Source organism: Pomacea canaliculata, linkage group LG10 (genome assembly GCF_003073045.1).
Source record: "Pomacea canaliculata isolate SZHN2017 linkage group LG10, ASM307304v1, whole genome shotgun sequence".
NCBI classification, from domain to species: Eukaryota; Metazoa; Mollusca; class Gastropoda; order Architaenioglossa; family Ampullariidae; genus Pomacea; species Pomacea canaliculata.
The window spans coordinates 16,926,251-16,950,604 of NC_037599.1; the positions used below are offsets into that span (position 1 = coordinate 16,926,251).

Consider the following 24,354-nt stretch of genomic DNA (forward strand, 5'->3'; position numbering starts at 1 on the left):
TTCTTTTACTTATTGTGCTTTAACCAAATAATCTATTCATACCATGATGGTTACAAATGCTAGTTCAGAATTAGTACACCTTCATCTGAACTACTTATATAGTTGTCTAACTTAAATTTAATTACAGATGTACGTGATTTCGAACAAACAGTATGTACAACCTACACTCAATTTTCAACTCTATCCTTGATTATTAAAGAAAGCAGCTGCAGATGATTTCTCATAGAATCACTAGTTAGAAATCTTACTACAAAGGACCAAAAACTGTTTACCTTTTTCAAACCAAATAGTCATTTTTATAGGTTTGAAGAAAGTAAACAGTTTTTGGTCCTGTGTAGTAAGATTTGTAACCAACTTAGTGTCAGTGACAGAGTTTGCTAATCATTATGAACAGTCCATTTTATACCACAAAGGTTCTGCTTTTAATTTACAGAAAATAGCTTTATAGAGAAAAACAATAATTTGCTTTCGAACAGAAAGATCTGTAGTTTATGGAAATAAAAAAATAGATACAAATGTATACAACAATACAGACTAGTATATTACATACCGCGTTGATCATTCATATTGTTTATTTTTTCAAATCGTGTCTTATCTCCATAAGGGTATAATCCTTAATAGAAATAATGAGAATAAACCTTTATTTACAACTATAACAACACACTACAGGGCGGCCTGATTTAAGAAGCTGGACATCATTTGCAATTCACACGAGGAAGGTTACACTCCAGCTCCCACGGTTCTCATTCGCACGTTTCTTGTTTTGTTTTGAATCGATCTTGCTGTTGTTACGAGTACAGAGCTACTTTCGCTTTCCCTCCGAGTGAGCATCGAGCTTCCCAGAACCGTGACGTGGAAGTGGGTCAAATGGCGGACAACTGACTGCTGTAGACAGTAGACTGAATATTTTAAACTAGAAGGAGAAAGAGAAAGATTAAAAAAAAAGGCTAAAACCCTTTTCACTTCTTACATTGATTTTGTAATAAAGAGGTGAAGGCTTCACAGATAAATCTTAAACCTTAAAAAATGAAAATCTTGGTACATGTGTGACGTGGACTACTAAATAACAGTACTGACCTGTTTGATGATTCATAGCACCTTCTCAAGGTAGCAGTAGTCCTGCTCACACCCCGATGTGGAAGACAGCATCTCAGTGTAGATGACATTCATACCGTTGATTTCTGGTTTTCGCCAGGACAGGTGATGACACCCTTGTAGCTTCTCCTCTTCATCAAAGCGTTTTTATGAAGGTTGGTGACAGCACAGTGTTGTTACCCAACCCCCAAACGTCACACCCCCGAAGGTGGGTATATTACCAGGTGTGCGTAGGATTGATCCCCCAGTCCCCGACCTGTTGTCAGTGCAACTGGGCCACCCTTTCAACTGATAAAGTCGGGGGTTGAATCAGTCAGCAGCAACTGTGCGCTCGATCAGGTGACTACTGCACGCATGAGTGCTGCTGGTGGATGTCATAGCAAATGTTGCTGTGTAAGCTTTACTTAGATTATGATAATGACATCGGACATCACACAAATGCCGCAGAATGATAGGTCTAAGGTCACGTGGTACAATGTTTGCACCGTCCTATTGAGGCGATAGCGGGGAATATCGATACATAGAACCACTTTCTACTAGAAGGAGTCTAACAGGGTATTTCTAGTGTAATAAGGGGCGGTGGTGTTATCTTTCCTTAGTTTAAATATTACCTCCCATGGGTTGCTGCCGGTTGCTGATAAAACAGCACAGAGGCGCAGAAGGAGGTGGCTTCCTGTCGTCCTGTGCTTGAGTCACCATTACAATCTTGTCATCGGGATTAAAAGTAAATAACCTCCTGCACTCATTCCAGTTGCCTATTATCAAGTCAGTTACGGGCTTTTGGATGACAGGACGTGAGTGGTCCAACATAGAACGGAATGTCGACGTTCACACTCACCATTTTGTTTAGCTGCTTAAGATCTTTCTTTTTCTCCTCCAGAGTTTCTGGAGGAGCAGGAGCTGTAGCATCTGTCGCCAGTTCTCTTTTTCAAGAGGTGACAGAGTTATATATTCTGCCCTGCCTCTTGCGAGAAACATTGGATAACCTGTAAATAAATGAAAAGTAGTCACTTGAAAAACAAATACCTAGCAATCATCCAAACCTTTACACTCTTTTGATTTTGGGATGGATGATGCCTGGTTGTCAACAATCCGTGTAGGTTAAAGGTCACAGCTAAACTCTGGTCTCCAATCGTATTCATCACACGTAAAGCACACACATTCGCCTGGCTCGATGTGAGGACCTCTCTATAATACACACCTACTAACGCCCATCGCCGCTAATGACGTCATGTCGCCAGGGAGAGCACTGAGCAGGTGAGCGTTGTGTCCACGTGCGGCGTGAAGAGTTCTCGTCCCAAAGATTGCCCGGTTATAGAGGCGACCCCTGCTGACTGCCAGTCGTGTGCGGTCCACGTTATCAAGGAGCTCGTCTACACCTGTGACAGACCAGCGCTCCGAGGTTTCTATTTTTCTGAACAGACCGCAGTTGTTGTTACAGTCCGTGAGAAACTGAATTCTAAACGTTACTCGGTGAGTTGACTTTTCTGTGAAATAATTTATTTCGAAACTTTTTCGCGATTAGAAAGCTTGACAGCTTTATTTCTTGGTTTACTGTTTGTTTGTTTTTTTGGTTTGTTTGTTTGTTTGTTTTTTTGTTTTGTTTTTTATTTAGTTTTTTTTTTGTTTTGTTTTGCTTATTTCGTTGACTAGAGAGTGATGTTCATTATCCTAACTGGTTAGAGGCTGACTACTTTATGTAACATTTCATCTTTACTCGTTCATCTGAGTCAAATTTTGTATCAAATTTATGTCTGCACTACTTTTATTCTGCTGCTGGACCATTATTGTCTACTTCCACGTCTGTGCCATCGTGCCATTACTTAGATTTTAGATATGTGCACCAGCAGTGTCCATTTCGGACTCTGATTCTTTTTCCTGCCGGGAAAAGGTTTGATGCCGGACGGTCACAAAGGCCAGTCTGCTATGGTTGACATTGAGCATCTCCAGGAAGATGAGCTTACAATGACTGTTAAAGTTATGTTCTGATAAGAATTGTGTGGATGGAACGATATTTCTGTCTGTAAAAATTACTCCCCTGCACCAAAGATGGTGAGCTGAGCTTCCAAATAAATGTCATTGTAACCTTCAGCTACTTTTTTCAATCAGAACCTTATTGGTTGATCGAAGAGTTTCCACAATGGGAAGACTGAAGACCTCGACTATGCTGATGGCTTTGCCCTTCTTCTCAACTTGCGCAGCTACACTAACCCAGCACGAAATAAACTCTTGGCTTTGACAACAGCTTCTATTATTGTTATATTATATATTATTGCTGTGAGTCAGACAATGGTGGAGCAAAGCATAAATATGGTAATAAATCTGATTTATATAATGTTTTGCCCCATTATTGTCTGACTCATAGCAATAATAAAAAGTTCTTTCTTAGAAATCCTGCCTGCTTGCACTGCATACAGGGAGGTGATAAAAGAACGAAAAAATGTGTAAAAACCGAAATAATTCGTGGAATCAATGCTGTTATCGACTCTCTTTGTCCGACCTGAAGACCGTGGCTTAGTGAAGCACTCAGGCAACATTTGGGCAACTGAGGCAACATTGCTTGATATCGTGTTAGACGTTTCCCGCGTTACGAAGATCCCGAGATAGTTAAGACTACTTCACAGAAGGACATGCACAGCTGCTTCACACTTGAGTGAATAATCAATCTAGTTGCCTGACAACCAGAAGTCGCTCCAACATGTTAAGTAGCTGTATCTTTATTTTTATTTCAAGACAGCGATGGACTTTGCTGGTCAAGGCGTAGTTTGAAGTGCATGTCAGTGGAATGTTTGTGTTAAATGCTGAGGTTGATCTCAGAGTGAAATGGCAACATGTAGATGAATAGACCTTCCCTTAGTTTTTGAGATACACACTTACACACATCACCATCATAGACGTTCAAACAAACCCCAAACACTAAGATTATACCTGAATACTCGTACGTCCGCAAGGCACCACCAATGGGATAGCTGGGGACGTAAAAACAAAAAAAAAACAAACAAACAAACGAACTAAGAAACGAACGAATGAACGATTGATCAAGCAAAGACGAAGGAAGGAAAGATGGAAAGAGAGAAAAAAAGAACAACAAATAACAATGTAAAGAATAACTACATAAAGAAACAAAAGATCCACTGTCTGTAAAAGACATCATCGATCCTTTACTTTTCTCAAATCGTTCAGGTGGTTAGTCAACCTGCAAAAGTAAGGAAGCAAGAATTAGACCATGGACGTAGATGGTATCTACATTCATGATGAGACTAAAAACCTGACATACAGAGCCAACCTATCCATACAATTAACCTCGGGAAGTTTAAATAATTATTTTTTTCGATCCTAAAATAGATCAAAATAGTGAAGCACATTTTCTCATTCTGTAACAATAATTAATTCATTCTGCAGTCTTCAACCATCAATATTTGATGTGGGCGTTCGGGTTTTTTTATGTAAGTTTGCGGTCATGGCAGACATTGTCAAGGAAACTGCAAGACAACCAAACTCTGACTTTGTGACCGGAGAGCGAAGGACAGTCTAGAAAGTATTGAATGAAAAAACTCGTTGCTTCTAAGAGGCACGGGGGATTTCTTTCTCTTTCCCTTCTGATGGACTGAGGCAGGAAGCATGGAGTACTTTCTTGAAGCAGTAGTCCAGATCACAGAAGCTGACTGCACCAAGACTGATCCCGGCATGGAGCATGGCGTCTGGTGGGTATGGAAACGAGGCTGCGTCTGACAGGCTGAGTCGCTCTCTTCTTCAGTCATTTTTCTCATTTCTTCTTCAACTTCTCTGTTTATTCGTATTATAGGTTTCTTTTAATTACACTCTGCATTCTCTTAAGCTTCATTTTGTTTTTTATTTACTTCTTGTATTTATCTTATTTTCCGTTTGACGGTCGCCATTGTTCCCGTCACATAGATGTTAGATCTAATTCTTGTCACTCGTTTTCTTTCCTCTTCTCGGAAGTTTAACATTGCATCTTCATCCGCCTGTTGTAGAAATGAGCTGTGTCTGTTATATGACAATATGACTGTATGGTTGTTGGTGATTTACTGTACTTCTGTTAATAATTTCTGTACAGCGTTTTGAGCAAATTGTTGGAAAAGCGCTCTGTGAATGTTCATCCTCATCATCATCATTATTATTATAATTGATTCCGGGGTCTATCGTCCACCTGTTGCAGTTAACCACGAGTGTTTTGAGAACACACGCAGGTAGCAAGCTACAGGAGCTTGCAAGACTGTTAGCGTCCTAGTTGTCTGATGGTCGTGCAATTGTTACCATAGTCTTCTTTTCATGAACATGTAGCACTTATCTTTCAGGCTCAAGATTATCTTTCTTTCCTTTTTCTGTCCATTTCTCCTAGCTACCGTTACAGTTCTCCCTTAAACACAAGGAAATTTCACAATATTTTTCTAGAAATAATAATGGATTGACTCGTTGGCTTATGCGTGCGTCTGTACACAAAAGAGGTCCACACTGAGTAGTTCTAGCTGGAAACTGGCGCAATTTATTATTATTATTATTATTATTAAAAAATGCACACATCCGTCCATCAGTGTCTCCTTGTCCGTTTCCTTCATACATCCCAATCATGCGAAATATTTGCCAACGACACAACAGTACATGAATGTCACACATTGACCCACGTAAGATTTGTCATTTGTCATTTGTCTGTCTTAGTTGCAGATATTCACCAGCAACTGGTTTCGTCCTCGAAACCGGCCAGCGAGCTTTGTCCTGGGGACAGGAAACGTTAAATATTTTACTGAATCCCCGACTGATCGCCTCGACTGTAGCGACGGCATGCAAGCAAGGTTGTTCGTGGAAACGTCTGGCTGTCGGCGGTGATCTAGTGACCTGCTGATAAGGCTAGGCACAGTACAGAGAAAATGTCAGCATGCAACATAATTGTATTTCATTATGGACAAAGCTGTGCTTTTTTTGTGTTTTATTTCCTTGAAGCTTGTGCTATGGGTTGGAAGGGTTCTGATCCCCAAACCGTGAGATTGCTGTCGCACCTGTCGCTAGCTACTCCCCAAGGACCTTGTAACGGTGTCTAGGAACCAAATTGTTTTAACTCCGACTTCAACTTTTTTCAGTTACAACTACACTTCCTCTTCTGAGCCTATTATTTGCTCCTCCACGTTCATAAACCTGTTGACTCTATCAAAGCTGACTCTGACTCTTGAAACCCAGCGTTGAAAGAGTGTTATGGCCATCATGTTGCAACATGTACAGTTGTTGTGTAGCTTTTGGGTTAGCTATTCTGCGGTCAGCGAGTTGGACAAAGTTTTAGGTTCCGACTTTTATTCTTTTACTTCCATAGCGTTATGCTTAATGAAAAGTCTCTTAAACCCAAAATGCTTGGTCAGAAAGAGCATGTGGACTCGGTCACAACTTGTTTTTAAAGCCTCTGATAGGCTTGAAAACGTTGTTTGCCTTCTCTTCGAAGACTCTCCCTTTCTTCTGGTACTTAGGCTACCAACTTTTTTAGATATAAGGACTCTGCACTTTAAAAATTTGTTCTTTGGGTTAAAAGAAGTCATTTTATAAGGAAGGTGTCAATATTTTGTATCGATCTGTCGATATTTTGGAGAGTTCATATTATAGTGGTTTTCGCTTTCTTTGATGTTGCCCTCTAATAATGAGAAAAGTGTCCGTATTCCTGTAGAAGACTTCTGGGAACTAGCGATCTTATAACTTTAGATAATATAAAAACCATGTCTCCTAGAGTTCTGGAACATACTGCAAAGGGTCAGCTCTGGGGACACTCCGATAATAAATAAAGGCGCTCCACAGGAGTGTATCTTGTCACCGATGCTGTTCTCTGCTTACACCAATGAAGTCCTTTTAGATTTCTCCAACTGTTTCTCATCGTTAAGTTTGCAAACATGTGGTTAACGCTGCTCGGCGCAAGGACCGGTGGCTCAATGGCGAGCTGAATCTTTTAGGTTCAGAAAATACATTCGTGGTTTGAGGATGGCTTTCTGGTGCTCATTGTTTTCAAAACTAAAGAAATGGTCCTTGATAGAAGTAAACACCAACCAGTTCCCACATCTGTGATCACTGGCGTGAGACGGTAGAAGAGAGAGAGAGAGAGAGAGACTGTGTGTGAGAGAGAGAGAGACAGGGTTAGAGCGTTACCATGTGATCAAAGAGATCAATACTCAGGTAGCAGGTAGCGGGACTCGGCAAAGTGTTTCCTCCTCCTGAAAATCGATTGTCGGGATCCGTTCAAAGAAATCTGCAGTTTGGAGCGACTGACTGACTCAACCCTTAGTCGTGTGTCGAGCTGCAAGCTGTCGGACTGTCGGGCTGCTTGTACGTGTGTATAAATGTATATAAGTGTATGTATACATGTGTTAGTAAGCATGGCGGTGGACTCGTGACTGGACTAAACGGGGGCACCGCAAGTGTGGTGAGTGGTTAGTCTGGAGATAGGTTGTGGATGAATTGTAATACGTAATGCTGACACATTGCATACAACACTTCTCCAACACACTTGTCACTTATAACAACTACCAAACAGAAATTTTGTTCTCCAACATATGTGTTGATTTTTGCAGCCTTGTCGGACATTTCCAGAATTTGTGTTTGTGGTACTTCTGTAAACTAACGGAATAAGCCTAGGCATGTGTATGCGTGTGTTTCTGTACGTTTGCATGTCTGTACATGTGCATATGTATATGCTTGTATGCGTACATGTGTGCGTACTTGTGTGTAGGTTTTTCTGCTCCTGGAATATCAAAATCGTCATCTTGTACGTTTGCATGTCTGTACATGTGCATATGTGCACGCTTGTATGTGTGTACATGTGAATGTGTATGTGTGTGTAGGTGTTTGTGCTCCTGAAAATCGTCATCTGTGTTACGTTGTGCGGAGATTGACAGGTAATATTGCTCTACATACTGTGACGTAGAATACTGTCTTACTGTGACGTACAGAAATATTGCGTTTGCAAGTGTGTACTTCCTGGTGCTTAGGATGCAACATGGTAGACTGTGTAACAAGTCATCCTGTGCATGTACCCGTTTCTACCTGCTATCAGCGACATAGTTAGGCACCCTGAATGCCACCCGCCTTCTGCAATGTGTGACGCTTTGCTGACTAGACATTGATTCCGAGATCGATGAAAAAACCTGTGACATGAGCAGCCGATATCCATGATGTAAACTATCCCAGACCTTGCGGTTGGTGGAACCGGAAAAATCTGAGATCTGACTGACTAACGTCCGCCATGTTTGGCCATAGTTTTTGTTTTCTTTACGTTTCATTCGTTTTCCCGTCCAAGACTACTTCTCGGCCCGTTTGCAACATACTGAGAGACGAACCGGAAGACAGAAGAAGAGACAGAGAAAGACTTGTTTGGAATGTCATAGTTTCCAGCCATTACCCACAATACATTTGACTTTCAGATCCTGACGCTCTGACAGTCTGAACCGATCAGAGCCTGGTGTCCTATGGAGCGACTGTAGCTGTCCATCGGAAACAACGTCATCATGGGTGGCGCCCCCAGTCAAGTGGTACAGCCTGTCAAGGTGAGTCTTTTTTTCTTGACTCGTTTATCTCTCAAACACTATTCTCCTATTATCAACACAGACCCAGACATAGAAAGCTGATTTACACCTGGCAGACGTAAGCACTTCAAAGGTCTGACCGTCCTTCATGCCCTGTGTGACGCACATCGATTTGTACGACTCACGTGCACAAAGAGTCGTGTGCATGGGTCGGCGATGAATTCACTGTTACAAGGTGCGTGAGGAGAAACAATCAGCACTGGAGGAGAGGGCTGGAGGGGATGCAATCACGTGGGGATGCACTACTGACCTTCACTGCATCACAGGGCAAGGTACCTTGTTACGTCACATCCTCTCATGAGTTACAGGAATGAGAAGGAAGCGGGAGACCGTCTTCCATGCAGGGATTTTTTGGGGGAGGGGAAGGTTGCCTTCTTTGAAACCAAGGACTTGGATTTTTAAATGACTGGGTGTAATTCATTGCCACAAACTACCACTGAGACGTCACGGCTCTTCATTAACACGTACTCTAAGAGGTATCCTCTTTGCTCTGAGCTCTAAGTGACCAAAGGTCATGCAATCTTGCTGATGAAAGAGTTTATTAATTTGAGAGAATACCTGCAGTCGTTTTCAACGCTAGACTGATTATAACGCTCCATCGCTCTGCACCAGACGTCCTCTTCACCTGTCCCAGTCTCACACCTCAGGCTTGCGACATCCACCTGTTCTCTCAATACAACACAAACCATCAGTCCGTGGGTTTTCATTTATTATTCCAACAATTAACAGATTAATAAATAAACCCTTTAATAAACCAAATCCCAGAGTTAGTGGGAGGACACCAAGGATAATCAGCACGCTCATTAGAACAATCCCTCCCGAACACATACCCATAGATCCATCCAATCTCGTAACAACACTCAGCACAGTGTTTGCGTAACATTGTCACGTGATGTCTCACGTGGGCATCAATCCGCTTTTGCAACAGACTGCACGTGCATCAGGTGGAGGTGAAGGCTTAAGGGTATTACGTTGTCAATTAGTTTCTTCATAAAAAGGACAAAAAGAGGATCTAGGGCTGGTGACAGCAGTGAGCATCATTGTAGTACAGACTGACATCCATCACATCATGCTTTATGTCTACTTATCAACTGCTCTGCCCGTCTGTCATTCCGACCATCTTTATTTTTTCTTCCATGAAAAATTAATTCTTTGTCGCGAAAGTTTTTGTTGTTGTGCAGCACTCGGAGCTCTTACTGTGAGCGTCGGAAGAATCGGTATAAATTATTTATCGTTATTTTCATCATGTTCTTGGTCTTCTGGCGAATTTACCGGAGTTTCTCACTCTGTCGGATTTGTTACTAACTCCACGCCAGCCTCCTAAATCGCTCAGCGCGTCGAAAGACAGAATAGTTTAGGCATCCAACGACTTTCTGAATGTCACCTCCACTAGGAAAAAAAAAAAAGAAAGTAAATGAGCAATCATCGAGTCATCATCTACAAGGGTGAAAAAAAGATTCCATGACAGTTTATTTACGGGTTCAAGGCAGCTGTAAACTGTGGCTTGTGAAACTCCTTTGTGCTCGCCGCCGCCGCCGCATCTTGGTCACGTGCCTGTCACACGACAGATGTCGGATTCGTTTTCCTCCTCCCCCACGTCGATGAGGTCTGCACATCAGTCCTCGCACACAGCAACGCGAAGACACGGCGACGACACCGCAGGGCGGCTGGCTGGGTCACGTGACGACACGATCTATACAGCGCTTGCGTTTGTTCCGGTGGACCGTGACAACATTCGAACACCGTGACTGAGAGGAGGAGAGGCCGTGACACACCTGTGCTGTCGTCCAGTGGAACTCCGAGTGACCTTTGACATCTATATGTGAAGGAGAGAAATCTCTCATGAATTATTTTCTTTTTAACGGGTGGGAAGATTTTGCTGAAGGAATGGCCGCCCGCGCGTCACCCAACTGACTGACAGACGCCATGCGCGATCTGGTGGCCGTGGATGTAGCCATCCAGTCGTTGTCGCCTGCATCACTCATCGCTGTCACCTGCAATCCTGGTCAGGTAGGTGATCTGTCAGGATTTCAATGTCAAATTTTAAGTTTTTCAGGGCATTGAACGTTGGCGACATTTGTGATTCATTTGCGGAAATGTGTGTAACTGTCGGCATGAGCATCACAGGTAAAAGGTGACAGGCCCGAGGATGGAGGAGGAGGATGGAGGAGGAGGAGGCAGGGAGGAAAGGGAAAGCTCCCGGGTGAGACAACTCGTATTGAAGGCCAGGATGGCGGACATAAGTAAAGCAGAAGTAAAAACAAGGACGGAATTAAGTAGTCTCTCCAGTTTTTAAAACAGTTAACAGAGTTTCAATGGCATCATTGTTGGTGTACAGATTGTATTACTTTTCTTCAACTTCCGTGATGTGCATTTGCTTAAAATCGCTTGCAAACATACTTTACGCACGTCAATAAAAATCATTTATTCTGGGATTCGAAGTCAGTAATACAGAACTGCTCCAAATGAGCTTTGTCCTCTGCAGTGGCAATGATTCTGAGGGTGTCCGGTCACTTAATCCCCAGACACTTCATCCCCGACACTTCATCCCCGACACTTCACCCCCGAGACTTTTAATCCCCAGACACTTCATCCCCAGACACTTCATCCCCGAGACTTTTAATCCCCAGACACTTCATCCCCAGACACTTCATCCCCGACACTTCATCCCCGACACTCAAGAACTATTTTCATATCATATTGTTGAAGAACATTAAATTTACTAGCTTATATGAACTTTAACTAATGTTGTAGATGTTCAAATGACGTTGAAGTTAAAAGCATGATTTGAATTTGAATTTCAATTAAATTTTTCGCTGACTTCATAATTTTTATAGTTAAGGATTTAGTTTAGGGATTAAGTGTCTGGGGATGAAGTGTCTGGGGATTAAAAGTCTAGGGGATGAAGTGTCGGGGATGAAGTGTCGGGGATGAAGTGTCTGGGGATTAAGTGACTGGGAACCGATTCTGAGGAAACAAGAATATCTTTCTCCCCCTTCCCCGGCACAATGTTTGAGATGTGATTCTTAACGAGGTAGAGAAACAGAGAGAGAGACATAACAAAACTTTTTATTTACGAGGGTGACAAAATGAGTAAAAGTTATGCTTTTTTACATCCAGCCCTCGGTGTAAATAAAGGAAAAATAAACACAACTTTACTACAAAACAAAGCATTAATCAAAGAAGATATGGTTAGTTTTTGACGCACTGACTTGCAAATCTTGTATGTGATTGATATGATCATAAAGTTTATCTTATTTCGAATATTACATAATTTCGTGCGATTGCGGTAACAGAGGGAGTCAGTTTTCGACGAGTTTTGTTTCTTGTGGAGTGTGGCTTTGTCTTTTAACACCGAAGGCAGCAGGCGTTGTGATGCTACTACCGTGTACATGACTGCACTCACGCACCTCCTCTTTGTTTTTCGCAATGTGCGAGTGTGAACGTCGTTCACTGTGATTTCACTTACCCGGAAAATAATGAAGAAAACCAGTCTACCCGGAATTCCCCACCGAAATAGAGTCTGGAAAAAAGGTCTACATCTGAGTCCCGAGGTTTGAACGTGATCAGAATGCGGTCCTCAGTACAGTGGGATGAGAGAGCAGCTTACCGCTGCGCTACCGGGCCACCTCTCCATCAACAGCAACCTTGACGTTTTCTTCTTTCTTGTCTTTCTTCTCAAGGTCTTCCCTGGGGTCACGTGGGCTTTTAACGGAGATGGATTGCTGACACGCGTGACGCATATAAAATACACAGAGAGAGAGGAAAGGGATTGTCACCATGCCTAGGCTTGCTCCCATCATCCTCAAATCAACGAATAAAAATAGCTTTTACAGGTGGACATGTAGCAGGGTTAGAGATCATGGTGCTCATTAGCCTGGATGCCCATCCTTGCTGGCAGGTACACAACAAACAGGTTAGCCTGGCCTGCATGACACGAGTGTCAGAATAAGCGTTGGTGTGTGTGTATGTGTGTGTGTGCAGGGTGAACACACAACTGGCGACACGTTCGACGGGCCGACAAAGAACCGAGAATGTCGCGACGTCCTGGCACTTGTCCTGTTCCTGGCCTTCCTTGGCGGACTGGTAAGTGCATGGCAAATCAGCTTAAAAAAATTAATAAAAGGTCTTTGAGAGTTTTAATGGATACATAACGTCTTTTGTAGCAGTCTCTATGAGCTTTACAACAACAGGTAAACAACTTAAACCGCGCGCTCGCACACAAACACAATGGCCTCAGTAATATTGTTAGAGATGTATCTGAAGCTCTGGATAGACCCTAGCTGTAACAAGACTTGCTAAAGCTACCCCTCAGCCATCTTACCACCCTTTGTTTCATGATAGGGTCGAGCATGAAAAGAATTTTAACTGCCTATTTTAAAATCAAAGATAAAACAATCCAGAAAACAAAAATCGCGCTATAGTCGACTTCAGGGTGGGTTCATTAGTCTGACGACATGACAATCACGGGTGTGTGCAGGGTTACGTGTTTTGGTATGCAGTGGACAAGGGCAACCCTTGTCTCCTCATCTACGCCACAGACAGCTACGGCAACGTCTGCAACCAGAAGAACAAAGCGATTCCTGGAGCCTCTGAGTCTGGTCGTGATACTACGGACCGTCCGTGAGTCAGAGAGCATGCGTGCGTTAATGTGTGTTTGTGTGTGTGAGTGTGCATGTGTGCTTGTGTGTGTGCGTGCGTGTGTGTGTAAAGTCTTATTGTTCGATCGAAAGGTTGCAACTTCCGAACAGCATTGCCGGAGAAATCTCTTGCTACCTTTTATTTCTTTACTTCACTTTTTCGTTTTTTTATTTTTAAAATCCTTTTTCCTTTTCATTTATTCCTTCATTATTTTTTACGACAATCCATTTTCTTCTCTTTATTTCCACGACAGAACTATGTTAATTACGGTATAGTACCTCGCATGTTCCTATACATACGGGTACACAAATACCCGTTTGATGGCAATTTGGTCTCGCTAACGAGCAAAGGAGAATGAATGTGCGACCAATGTAATTCCCTCACTCTGTGTCAGGAAGCTGTTCTACTTCGACAAGAACTATCTGAAAACTGTGATGGACTCGACAGGCACAACTAAGGTGGAGTCTGTGATGGTGTGTGTGCGCATGTGTCCCAACGAGACCCTCAGCGACCTGTCGGCCATCAAGAACTTCTACAACTCTTACGGCGTCAGCATCTGCAACTACAATGCAGCGGAGAGCAGCTTCGTGGCCGACGGGACGGTCTGTCCGAAGACACCTGTGGAAAAACAGTGAGTCGCGCTCACCACGTGCTGTTTCGACCTTCTAGCCTTCTAAGTGTCTAAAATATCATTCCTTGTGCATGCAAATAATTCGTCAAACAGATGAGATACACTTTAACAAATATTTTAAAGGCATGTTGATCATATTAGTTCAAACAGGTACTAAAATACTACTTTCAAATATAGTATTTCTTCATTAATGAAGGAAAAAAAAAGGTCAGTGAATTTAATGAAATTTTACACAGCCATACAGAGATTGAAAACAAAATCCTGACCAATCTTTGTACTGTTATCTTTAGAGATATCTTCAAACCCCGAGGAAAATTGATTATAGATAATGAATGATTTATTCACGAATAAGCCGTGCTTTTTTGTTTGTTTGTTTGTTTGTTTGTTGTTGTTTTTTTTTGTTTTTGTTTTTGTTTTGTTTTTTTGATTGTTTTTTGTTTTTTTTGTTAAAACTTAATTATTGATTGCCTATTTCCTCCATCAATAACTAGGATAAATAACAGCCCTTTCTGGTGTTTAAATAATACAGTCTTTGATTATCCAAAGCTGATTTTCAGGACGAGTGTAGCTTGCGTGTCTGCTGAAGTGCTTCTCACTGATCGATGGACAAATGTGTTTTGACAAGTGTTTGCATTCCCACTTACAAAATACGCAACAAAACAAAACAAAAACAAACATCAAAATGCGTACTTACACATGAAAAGACTCGTTCGTCTGTCGGTTGGTGCAACCACCAGCCCAACATGAGATCCCCATTTCTACAAATGATGAGAAATGTTCAGGAACTGGTTGTGTAAACAAATACTCTCCGAGTTCTTTTTGCCTGTTGTCGAAGTTCCCCGTACTTTGCCGCTGAACTCTGTCTAGAGAGTAAAGTTGTCTGTGGCCTACAGCTTCCAGAAAGGATGAGCTTGGGTCTTGGATGATCGCCAGCCATCCAGAAATAACCTCCGTGGTCTGACCTACTCCTCAACTTGTCCATGTATACATGAAATTTTTGTGTAGATACAGTGTCAGATGTAGTCTGTATAGATACAGTGTCAGATGTAGTGTTTGTGTAGATACAGTGTCTGCCCAGATACAGATCTCTGTCCTGCCTCTCGCTCTGTCCCTCTGTATAAACTTACATCGTCTTCCCTGTCATGAGATAAAGAATAGGAACAAAAACAAGCTTGCGTGTTTTTAAAGTACAGAAATACTCTAGACAAGACTAGTTGTTTCATATAGTCTTACCGAAACTTATTCATCAAAATTTCGTTCGTAATGGTCAGCACGAATAACGGTAGCAATAACATTTTCACTGCTGTCCAGCAGAAATTTCTAACCCTGATTTCTCCGGAAATGAGTTGATGACGTATCAGGGGGTGTAAATGGCGACGGAAAGAGAAAGTTAGGCTCTGCCTTCTAGACTCTGCAAACTTGACAGGGTGTGCCACTCGCGGTTCGCTGCTCCTTCTGCCGCTAGACCGTTAGACTTTTATTTTCACACACATGGCTATTCCACTACACATCGTGAAATGCAGACGACGACGACGATGACAAGACCAAGTCGTCACAGACCTTGTGTCAGGAAGTCAGGCTGTTCTTTCTTTGCATGTGACGTCTGTTTACAGGGCTGGCTGATTTAGTTGCTGGCTCGGCGTAAAACACCAGTCCCCACCAACCTGTTAGGAAATCAGCGAATAAACATGGCGACGTGGAGATAACTACGTCTTCTACGTCACCATGCTGTTACGGCCTAGTTATCGGTTATTTCCCTTGACATCGCTACACGCACCACCAATAGTTCGCGCTAATTAGTGCTTCGCGCTCAGCCATTTCCCACAGTAAGTAGGTTTGATTGAGATAAATAATCACGAGACTATAGGCAGCATCGCAATGTACCTTCAGATGCTTCTTCACTCGGGTGGGCAAAGTACGGCCCTCCCACGTCTTTGGACCGGCTCGTCTGCCAAAATGTGAAAGACACTAGTTTTTTTTTTTAATATACAAAAACCTAGGCTCATTTGAATGAAATTTAACTTATCACCCCCAAAAAAAAGTTTGCCCACCCTGTTCTACACCTACAGATTCTCTGATGCTTCTTTTAAAGAGATGCGTTGGAACGAGTGAAATTCTTCAAATCGAGAAATGTCTCTGCTCAGCGGGACTTTTTCAGTTTGAGATAATGTAGGGAGCGTGGAATGTGGGGCAAATGATAAAAACCTGCAGGGAACACCCCTCTCGCCAAGATGCACGATGTGTTTAATAAACATACTTTTTCTGCACATTGTTTGCTGTAATCACTGTTTGTATCAAAGATCGTAGGATTGATCATGTACACAAAATCTCGGTGTGTGTGCGTGTGTGTGTGTTTACGCTGCAGCACAGAGCTTCTAAACCGTTGCATCCCAGAGAGCCTCAGTTCCGCCATTCAGGGAGTTAATGACGCCCTAAAGGGAATTCTGAACATCTTTGGCAAAAATTTTGGTGAAGTAAGTCTGTGATTACTTTCCTTCCTTCTTTACACATGACTCAAAGATTGAACGTCACATGTGTGTGTGTGCGCTTGCTTGCTTGCTACCATGCACACTTCTGTAAACTGACCTGCATGACCATAAATTTAGAGCCATTTAAGGGTGACTTTTTAATCAGCTAATTTCTTGGGGTTTTTTTGTTGTTTTTTTTGTTTAGTTTTTGTTTTTCGTCTACGCAGTTCTAAGAATAAAATATCCTTCATGATTCATGGCGTTTAAATTCTTAGGGACAGTTAATAATAGGTTGTGTTGTCGATTTTCTGTCATCGCCTGCATGCATTTCTTTCACCCGACGCGTAATATTCTTGTGGGAGGTTAATGGTCGGCGTGTCTTTGAATGTCGTGGATTTAAAGCTCTCCTTTGTTTCTACCTTAGAACTGCGCGGAAGACCTGCGGGGTACCTGGCGAGACGTTATCTACCTGAGCCTGACAGGGCTAGGTGAGTAGGTGACGTCCACTAGTTCCCTTGCACTGCATACTTGTCACAACAGTGAGGTGATTGCAGTAATCTTATTTTCCTTTCCTGTCTCCCTCTCCACTTTTTATGTGTCTGGCTAGACAGAGGGTGGGAGAAGGTAGAAAGTGTGTGACACAGTATTGCCGCGTGACGTCTTGTGACATCACACAGAGGTGCAGCGTTTCGCTGACACAAGATCTTACTATGCGTGACGTCGCGCCGCTGTGTGTGACATAGTACGGCGGTGTGACGTCCTGCTGCTGCATGTGACGTGTTTCAGGGGCGTCCATCGTCATGCTGGTCCTGCTTCATTTCCTGGCGGCCGTCTTGGTGTGGACCGTGGTGCTTCTCGTGGCGCTGGGCTCGGTGGCTGGAGCCGCCTTTTGCTGGTCAGTCTGGACACCTCGGCAAATTTGAGGTTTATTGGTCAACATAAGCCAGGCTGCCTCGTCATTTATTCTGGAATTTCTTTTAAAAATAATGTGGAAGCAAAACTGTATCAGAACGTATTTCTTTCTATGTATACGTGTATCGTATGTTGCTGTGTGTAAGCTGTGAAGTTTATGTGTTTTTCTTCGTCGGTTTCTTATTGCTTGATCTTGATGTGTTGCAGGTATACCTATTCCACCGACAAAACTGAGACTTGGCTAGGGATATCCATCGCCGCCACCATCATAGCCGTAAGTGGAAATAATTGGTGTACATCCGCTTCTGTACATCATCATAGTCCCTACGTGTAACTACTTTGTCGTTAAAGCCCTTTATTGAGTAAGACTTACCTAAGTCGCCTGTGACCACGTAAGTACATGGCACGTTTTACAACTGTTACAGGTCATCATTCTCCTTATCCTGCTAGTGATGAGAAAACGGATTAAACTGGTGAGTGGTGTGTGTGTGTACAATTATTGTCTTCGGTGTGTGTATGTGTAATTATTGTCATCGGTGTGTGTGTGCAAGAGAAAGGCAGAAGATTAATCTGACCTCCCCATCAAGCACTCCCTTTAACCTGTGCATGCTTCACCTTGCAGGTGGTACAGTTGTTCAAAGAAGCGGACAAAGCCGTGACGAAGATGCCGTGTCTACTGCTACAACCCTTTATGGTCAGTCCACTTTTATATTCCGTTTATATTCCTGATGTGATTAGGATGATGCTCACAACGATGTGCTAAAAGATGTTGGATCAGGCGATAAGGCTCACCATCCACTCAATCCTGTGATCAAGCAATTAGCTAAGTATCAACATGTCACACACATATTCTTCCGCCACTAAACCACCTCGTCACTATTTGTTTTTTCATCACAGACGCTGCTTATTCTGGGTGGATCGCTGGCAGGCTTTTGCTACATCTTTCTGTTCTTCGTGACAGCAAGTAAGCAAACGAACAAATATTTTCAGTCCATGTCTCCTGGTAACCTCATGTTTCTTCTGAATTTGTGGGTTTTTTTTTAAAGAGATCCTTTGTTAAACGAGGAAAATGAATCCGTCTTTTTAGTGACCTAGTGACACCCCAGCTGTGAAAATGTGAAAGAAGGAAGAAATTTCTGATGATGTATCAACATTCGTTAAATAAGTCTGACACTGTGTGAGGTTTCTCTCGTACTGATGAACTTGTAGTATATAGATATGTTAATAACTTACCATTGTAAGCACTAACTACCAAATGTGCCACGTTTTAAAAATGAAAAACGAGGAAAATTGAGATTGTAGTTGTGGGTGATGTACGACTGGGACACGTTGACATTTTCACAGAGGTAAAGTTGCTGAACGATTATGTGGCTTCGTGCGATTCGACTCAATGTGACCTCTGACCTACTCCATCACTTCCTGTCATCTCCTTTCTTTCCTCCTCTTCCCCACCCCTCCCTCGCTTTCTGTCACGTGGCTGCTACAATTAGGAGGAATAATTAGCGAGGAGGCTGAGGGAAAGGTTACTAGCGTACAGACAGACAAACTCTCCTGAGTCTCCTCACTTGTTGAGTCAGTAGGATGACAGCTAGACAGGCAGAAAAACGATGACGGACAGACAGACGATCAGCGGGTGCAGTGTGGCTGTAAGGTTGAACCCATCTCCAACGTCAGGCGATTCTTGTATCGTCATCGTGGTGGTAGAGTTGATAAAAGCCTGGTTGTGTAAACTGTAAAACACCGGGCAGGTAGGAGGATCTGAGTCCTTCGCTCTGTTACCAACAGCGAGAACCACAAGCATAAAATTAACCGTATTCATATTTTTCATTATCAGTTGTTTGTGTGTGTGTGTGTGTGTGTGTGTGTGTGTGTGTGTGTGTGTGTGTGTGTGTGTGTGTGTGTGTGTGTGTGTGTGTGTGTGTGTTAGATCAGCGTGTTTGTATGTGTGTGTGTGTGCCACTTAGATCAGTGTATATCAGTGAGGGAGCGGGCTGGGGGAGGGTTTGAGCATGCCTGTCGTCTCTATGTCGTCTTGTGTAGGACAACAAGGACATTTCTTTGTAGGCCGACAGATCGTGACAAGTGTAACAAAGCGAGACATTGCGTGTGTGTGTGTGTGCATGCGCGAACGCGCGTGTGTGTGTATGTGTGTATATGTGTATGTGTGTGTGCGCGCGGGTGTGTGTGTATATGTGTGTGTGTGTGTGTGTGTGTGAATATGTGTGCTGGTGTTGGTGTGCATTCGTTCATTTTCAGGAAATCCGGTGGTTGATGACAAAACAGGTTTTGTGAGCTTTGAGCAGGATTCCAATATTAAGGTCAGACAGCAAGACATCGGCTGCACGATACGCTTAAAAAATACGTGCGTGCGTGTGTGGTGTGTGGATGCGCTCATGCGTTTGGATGCGTGCGATTGTGTAAGTGCGTAAATGTGTTTGTGTGTGCGCGCGCGTGCTCGCGTTTTTAAGAGTGAGATTAAGAAAAGGAAAAACAGTCATTAACTGGTTTCTCTAACCTGTTATAAGCTTCTCTCTGCTGTGAATTATTCTCCATGTACCCTGGGTGCATATTTGCCCGCATATTTGTTTCGTTTACCCGGCCGTCCATTGTACACGAAGTCAGAGCGTCTGTGTTTACTAACCCGTTTCTTGATCAGTGTGTTCATGTGTGTACGGGCTCGTGTTCTGTTCAGTGTGTTCGTGAGTGTACTAGCTCGTGTTCTGATCACTGTGTGTTCATGTGTGTACTAGCTCGTGTTCTGATCACAGGGATTGTTCGTCTACTACCTGCTGGGGCTCCTCTGGGTCACGCAGTTCATAGTCGACTGTGAACGCTTGACCGTCTCAAGTGCTGTAGCTCTTTGGTATTTCACCAGGTGAGTCTGAACATATTTTGCGATCAAGAAAGTCTGAGATTAATCAACAATCTGCTTTCATGTACGTCACCAGATGAGCTCGGCATTACTAAAAGTTGTAGACTGTTGTACTACTCTCGTTTAATCCTGAAAGATACCTTGATAGTACTTTACCCTGGCTGACTACCTATAACCAAAAGTGAAGCATACGTCTGCAGACAAATTAATGTTAAGTACACAGCATCCCAGCACGAGGTGCAGAATACCAGTCATGAAATGTCATCGGTTCGTGTGGACTTAGCTTAATGAGCAATCAAGTATTATGCTGATTCTCAGAGTCAGGAGGCTAATGATGCTGATTAACAGATGGCAGGCGAGTGAATCAGATGCACGTAGTTCCAGTGTTTGGTATGTGTGGTCGAATAGGATCAGAGTACATTGTTTAATTGTGATTCAACTTTTCAATGTGCACTGACAAGTAAGATTTCTTTTCATTTCAGAGATAAATCTTCCCTGGCGTCTCCGATCAGTACTTCTTTCTACCGACTTATCAGGTGTGTTTGTCTGTCTTCAACATTACTTTCGTGACAAATGATTTGCTTTAAGTAACGCATTTCTTTCTTGACAAACACGTTACTTTCTTATCAGCTAATTTTTCTTGACAAGCGCATTACATGTTGACAAAGGCATTTCCTCTTAACAGTGCGACACAAACGTTTTTGTTGTTTACCGACTCCCCCACTGACGGTGTTGACAATCTCAGGCATGTCTGTTGACGTGTTCATCAGGTTTCATCTGGGCTCCGTCGCCTTCGGTTCCTTGATCATCGCCATTGTCATCCTCATTCGATGGATCCTTTCATACATCAACGGGAGGTGTGTACATATACTTAGATCAGCGCAATGAAAAGCAAAGAGCAGACGAATTTGCAGATTAAAAAAAAATTAAAATAGAGAAGTTTTTTCTGCTTATCGGCATGTGGATGCGTACACTAGAGATTTTAGAGAAGAAAGAACATGTTAAGATCAGAAAGAAATAATCATATTTTTTCGCATTTGCCTGATATTTTTTCAGTTTCCTAATAATTTTGGTTTCTTTTTACGTGTTTATTAAATAAAATGTGAAATGGTTAAGGCAGGCATCTTGAGATTAACTGGAAGAAGCAAGAGAAACTGAAAGAACAAAAAAGAGAGGGAAAAGCTTTTATTGGTTAAGCATTGAACCACCAACACCAAGAGTGATTTCAGTTAAATCATATAGACAAGATATATATATATACATGCAAATAATAAAACTTACGCATAGATTCTGTATTATACAACACTAATACACACAAACATTTGTACGGTTAAGACCTTAGTAAGTTAAAAGGCTTACAATGTTTATATAGACTATACGTGTATGACATATCGGTATGTATGCTACTCGGTTTGATAGTTAACATATGAGAAATAATGGATGTCTGGAAATGCCATGGGTGTGTATTTCTCACAAAGATCAAGATGCGTGGAGCAGATATAAGAAAGAGAGAGAAGCCCAGAAAGCAAACTATACACTTCAGGGCAGGAGACAGCTAGACAAACACCAGCAGCCAGGTTTAGCCAAACTCTCCCAGAGTCCCAGGCCACGAAGACTTGTCGGGTGTGCAGGAAGATGAACGTTTGGTAGGAGGGTGGTTGGTGAGTTTCCCCCCTCACCAAGGTTGGAGGAGTAAGCATAAGAGTGATGGGGCCGAGGAAAGGGAAGATGGAAATGAGGACACAATGGCGGCTCCCAGACATAGCCAGTCCAACAAGTACATCTGTACGGCGCTCTTGTCTTTAACCTTTATAACGGTCGGTACAACCCTGACCTCTGTGCTAGTATTTTCCCTCCCTGATGGTTCTGCCAGCTTGTTGGGAGGGTCTATGTCTTAGATTATCCCTTCAGGGCGTGAAGTGTGAAATGATGGAACAACGAGGTCCCGGGTGGGCAGAGAACCAGCAGGTTCAAATACGTTCATCCGAGTCTCGTTGTGAACGGGTGTGACGCCACAAAGCGGGGGGACTCAGACGTTTGTGTTTACTTTATGTCAGGCTCAAGGGGAGCAGCAGCTTACCGGCCAAGTTCCTTTTGAAGTGCATGATATGCTGCCTGTGGTGTTTCGAGAACGTGCTCAAGTTCCTCAGCTCCAACGCCTACATCGAGATAGGTACAGTGGTAACGTAGCGAATTGTTTGGAGAGACATCACGTGACTTTGAGCCTGCCTGGCGCATTTTCATTCTCTTCATTTGATGGGAGGAAGACTAGAGGGTGTGTGTGCGAGCTTGGCAGCGACACAGTGATAACAGAGCAGAGATATAGCGAGATACACAATAGCGTGGGCAGGAAGCTTGGGGCGTGTGTCTGTGACCAGCACTGGTATGGGGAGGAAGTTCTGTCCGTGCGTTTGTGGGGTATGGAGGGTGAGAGTTGATGCTAGCGGGGAGGAGGGTGTTTATCGGACTTGGAAACGTTGTGATACGGCAGTCTGGCTGCACGCTGGCTGTTTGTGGCACTCTAGTGCATGGACGAACTTAGATGCGTGTGTGCCCGTGCGCATCTGTATGAATATGTGTTTGTGTGCGTGTATATGTGGATGTGTGAGCATGTGTGCGCGCATCTGTGTGTGTGGGCATCTGTATAAATATGTTTGTGTGCGCGTATATGAATGTGGATGTGTGAGCGTGTGTGTAGAAATCAGTTCGCGACTCTGTAGAACAATCAGTGTGTTTGTGTTTTCTCTGTACAACAAATCTGTGTGTCTGTGGTGCAGCAGTTCCCGGCTGTGTATTACACTCGGTGTGTCCGTGTTACAGCGATCTATGGCTACGGCTTCTGCAAGGCTGCGCGCAAAGCCTTCATGGTCATCGCCTCCAATGCTCTGCGCGTTGCCGCCATCAACAGCGTGGGCGACTTCGTCCTCTTCCTCGCCAAAGTGGGCATCGTCACGGTGGTCGTCGTCGTCGGCATCGAGCTCTTCAGGGTGAGGGTCCATTCCTTCACCCACCTAAACACACCTGTATGGTGTCGCTTTACATTGCTTTCACCTTCCACTGACTTATTGTTTCACAATAATCTTTATCAACTCATAAATTAGCTGAAGGTACAGTTATTGTCCACAGGGTCGTGATGAGGTGCACTACGTCTGGCTCCCCATCACGCTGGCTAGCATCGTCGCCTATATCATCGCCAGCTGCTTTCTAGGAGTCTATGAGGTATATACATATGTTTGTCCTAGGACTGGCTGGTGAACTTGAGAAAGGCGGAGGAGATAGAGAAGCGAAAAGAGAGTAAGAGCTGGTTGTGATGAGATTTGAGTCAGCAAGCTTTTCGTTTGATACCTAAGGTTGCTTGCTTTACATACTGTAACTGTTTACGTGACGTAATGTAACTTTACGTGACACACCCGAGAGGTCTGTCAGGCGCACAACTACGACTGATGGTCATGTGTGCAGATGATCATCGATGCTGTCTTCATCTGCTTCGTCGAGGATTGTGAGATGAACGATGGCGTTTCTAAGCCTTACTTCATGAGCATGGGGCTGATGGTATGTCACAAAATGAAAGACACGTTTGTTAGTGGAGCATAAGCCTTACTACGGGGCTGTCTATCTAGGTGTCTGACATTATCCAGTTCCATTTTCTTTTATTTGGTTTTTTTTTTTATTTACTTAACTATTTATTGCTTTGCAGAAGTTTCTGGAGAACAGCTCCGCAGAAAATATACAACGGGAGATGTGGTGAAAAAAAACAAAACAAAAACAAAGTTCTGAACATTACCTTTCCTACCTGCTGTTGTGGTTCGTCTGTTTCTGTCATTCATTTCCACGTGCCTTTCAAGGAAGAGATAAAGCAAGCCAACGGAAAGTGTAAGGCATTCCAGAAGGTTCTCGCGGCTTTCGTGATCTCTAGGACCGATGTGTGATATGTAACTGTGTGTTGCACAATCTCTCCATCTCCTTTTCTCAATGACACGATCTCACCCGGGGCTTGTTGTGGCAGTGACATGACGTGAGTGCTACTCGTTTGTTCCACCTTTCCGTCCAGGTGCTGTCGGTGGCAGCATCAACCATGTCTGTGATCTATTAAACATTTTAGACATCATGATCTGACGTTTTGAGATGAGGTTTAATAAAGCTAATTTTTTTATATAA

The 24,354-nt window shown here is 43.1% G+C and overlaps 1 protein-coding gene across 3 annotated transcripts; it reads left to right on the forward strand.

Annotated features, from left to right (window-relative positions):
- The first annotated feature begins 4,558 nt into the window (after positions 1 to 4,558).
- On the forward strand, positions 4,559 to 24,354 carry LOC112573470 (choline transporter-like protein 1). 3 transcript variants are annotated; one of them, XM_025253874.1, is made up of 21 exons: positions 4,559 to 4,799; positions 8,511 to 8,633; positions 12,657 to 12,758; positions 13,153 to 13,295; positions 13,708 to 13,944; positions 16,310 to 16,418; positions 16,837 to 16,900; positions 17,199 to 17,307; positions 17,532 to 17,598; positions 17,750 to 17,797; positions 17,947 to 18,018; positions 18,222 to 18,288; positions 19,581 to 19,642; positions 20,093 to 20,199; positions 20,679 to 20,732; positions 20,967 to 21,053; positions 22,254 to 22,369; positions 23,017 to 23,183; positions 23,323 to 23,415; positions 23,656 to 23,748; positions 23,894 to 24,354. In XM_025253874.1, the coding sequence occupies exons 2-21, from the start codon at positions 8,595 to 8,597 to the stop codon at positions 23,942 to 23,944; spliced, it is 1,887 nt and encodes a 628-aa protein (XP_025109659.1). In that variant the 5' UTR covers positions 4,559 to 4,799; positions 8,511 to 8,594; the 3' UTR covers positions 23,945 to 24,354. The 3 variants fall into 3 exon arrangements, with proteins under 3 accessions (XP_025109659.1, XP_025109658.1, XP_025109657.1); XM_025253873.1 differs by lacking the exon at positions 4,559 to 4,799 and having other exon boundaries at positions 8,252 to 8,633; XM_025253872.1 differs by lacking the exons at positions 4,559 to 4,799; positions 8,511 to 8,633 and adding an exon at positions 9,855 to 10,682.

Coding starts and splice junctions, on each gene's coding strand:
- LOC112573470 (XM_025253872.1), top strand. CDS start 10,599: ATGCGCGATCTGGTGGCCGTGGATGTAGCCATCCAGTCGTTGTCGCCT. Junction 13,296..13,707: donor CGTGATACTACGGACCGTCC/GTGAGTCAGAGA, acceptor ACTCTGTGTCAG/GAAGCTGTTCTACTTCGACA. Junction 16,901..17,198: donor CCTGAGCCTGACAGGGCTAG/GTGAGTAGGTGA, acceptor GACGTGTTTCAG/GGGCGTCCATCGTCATGCTG.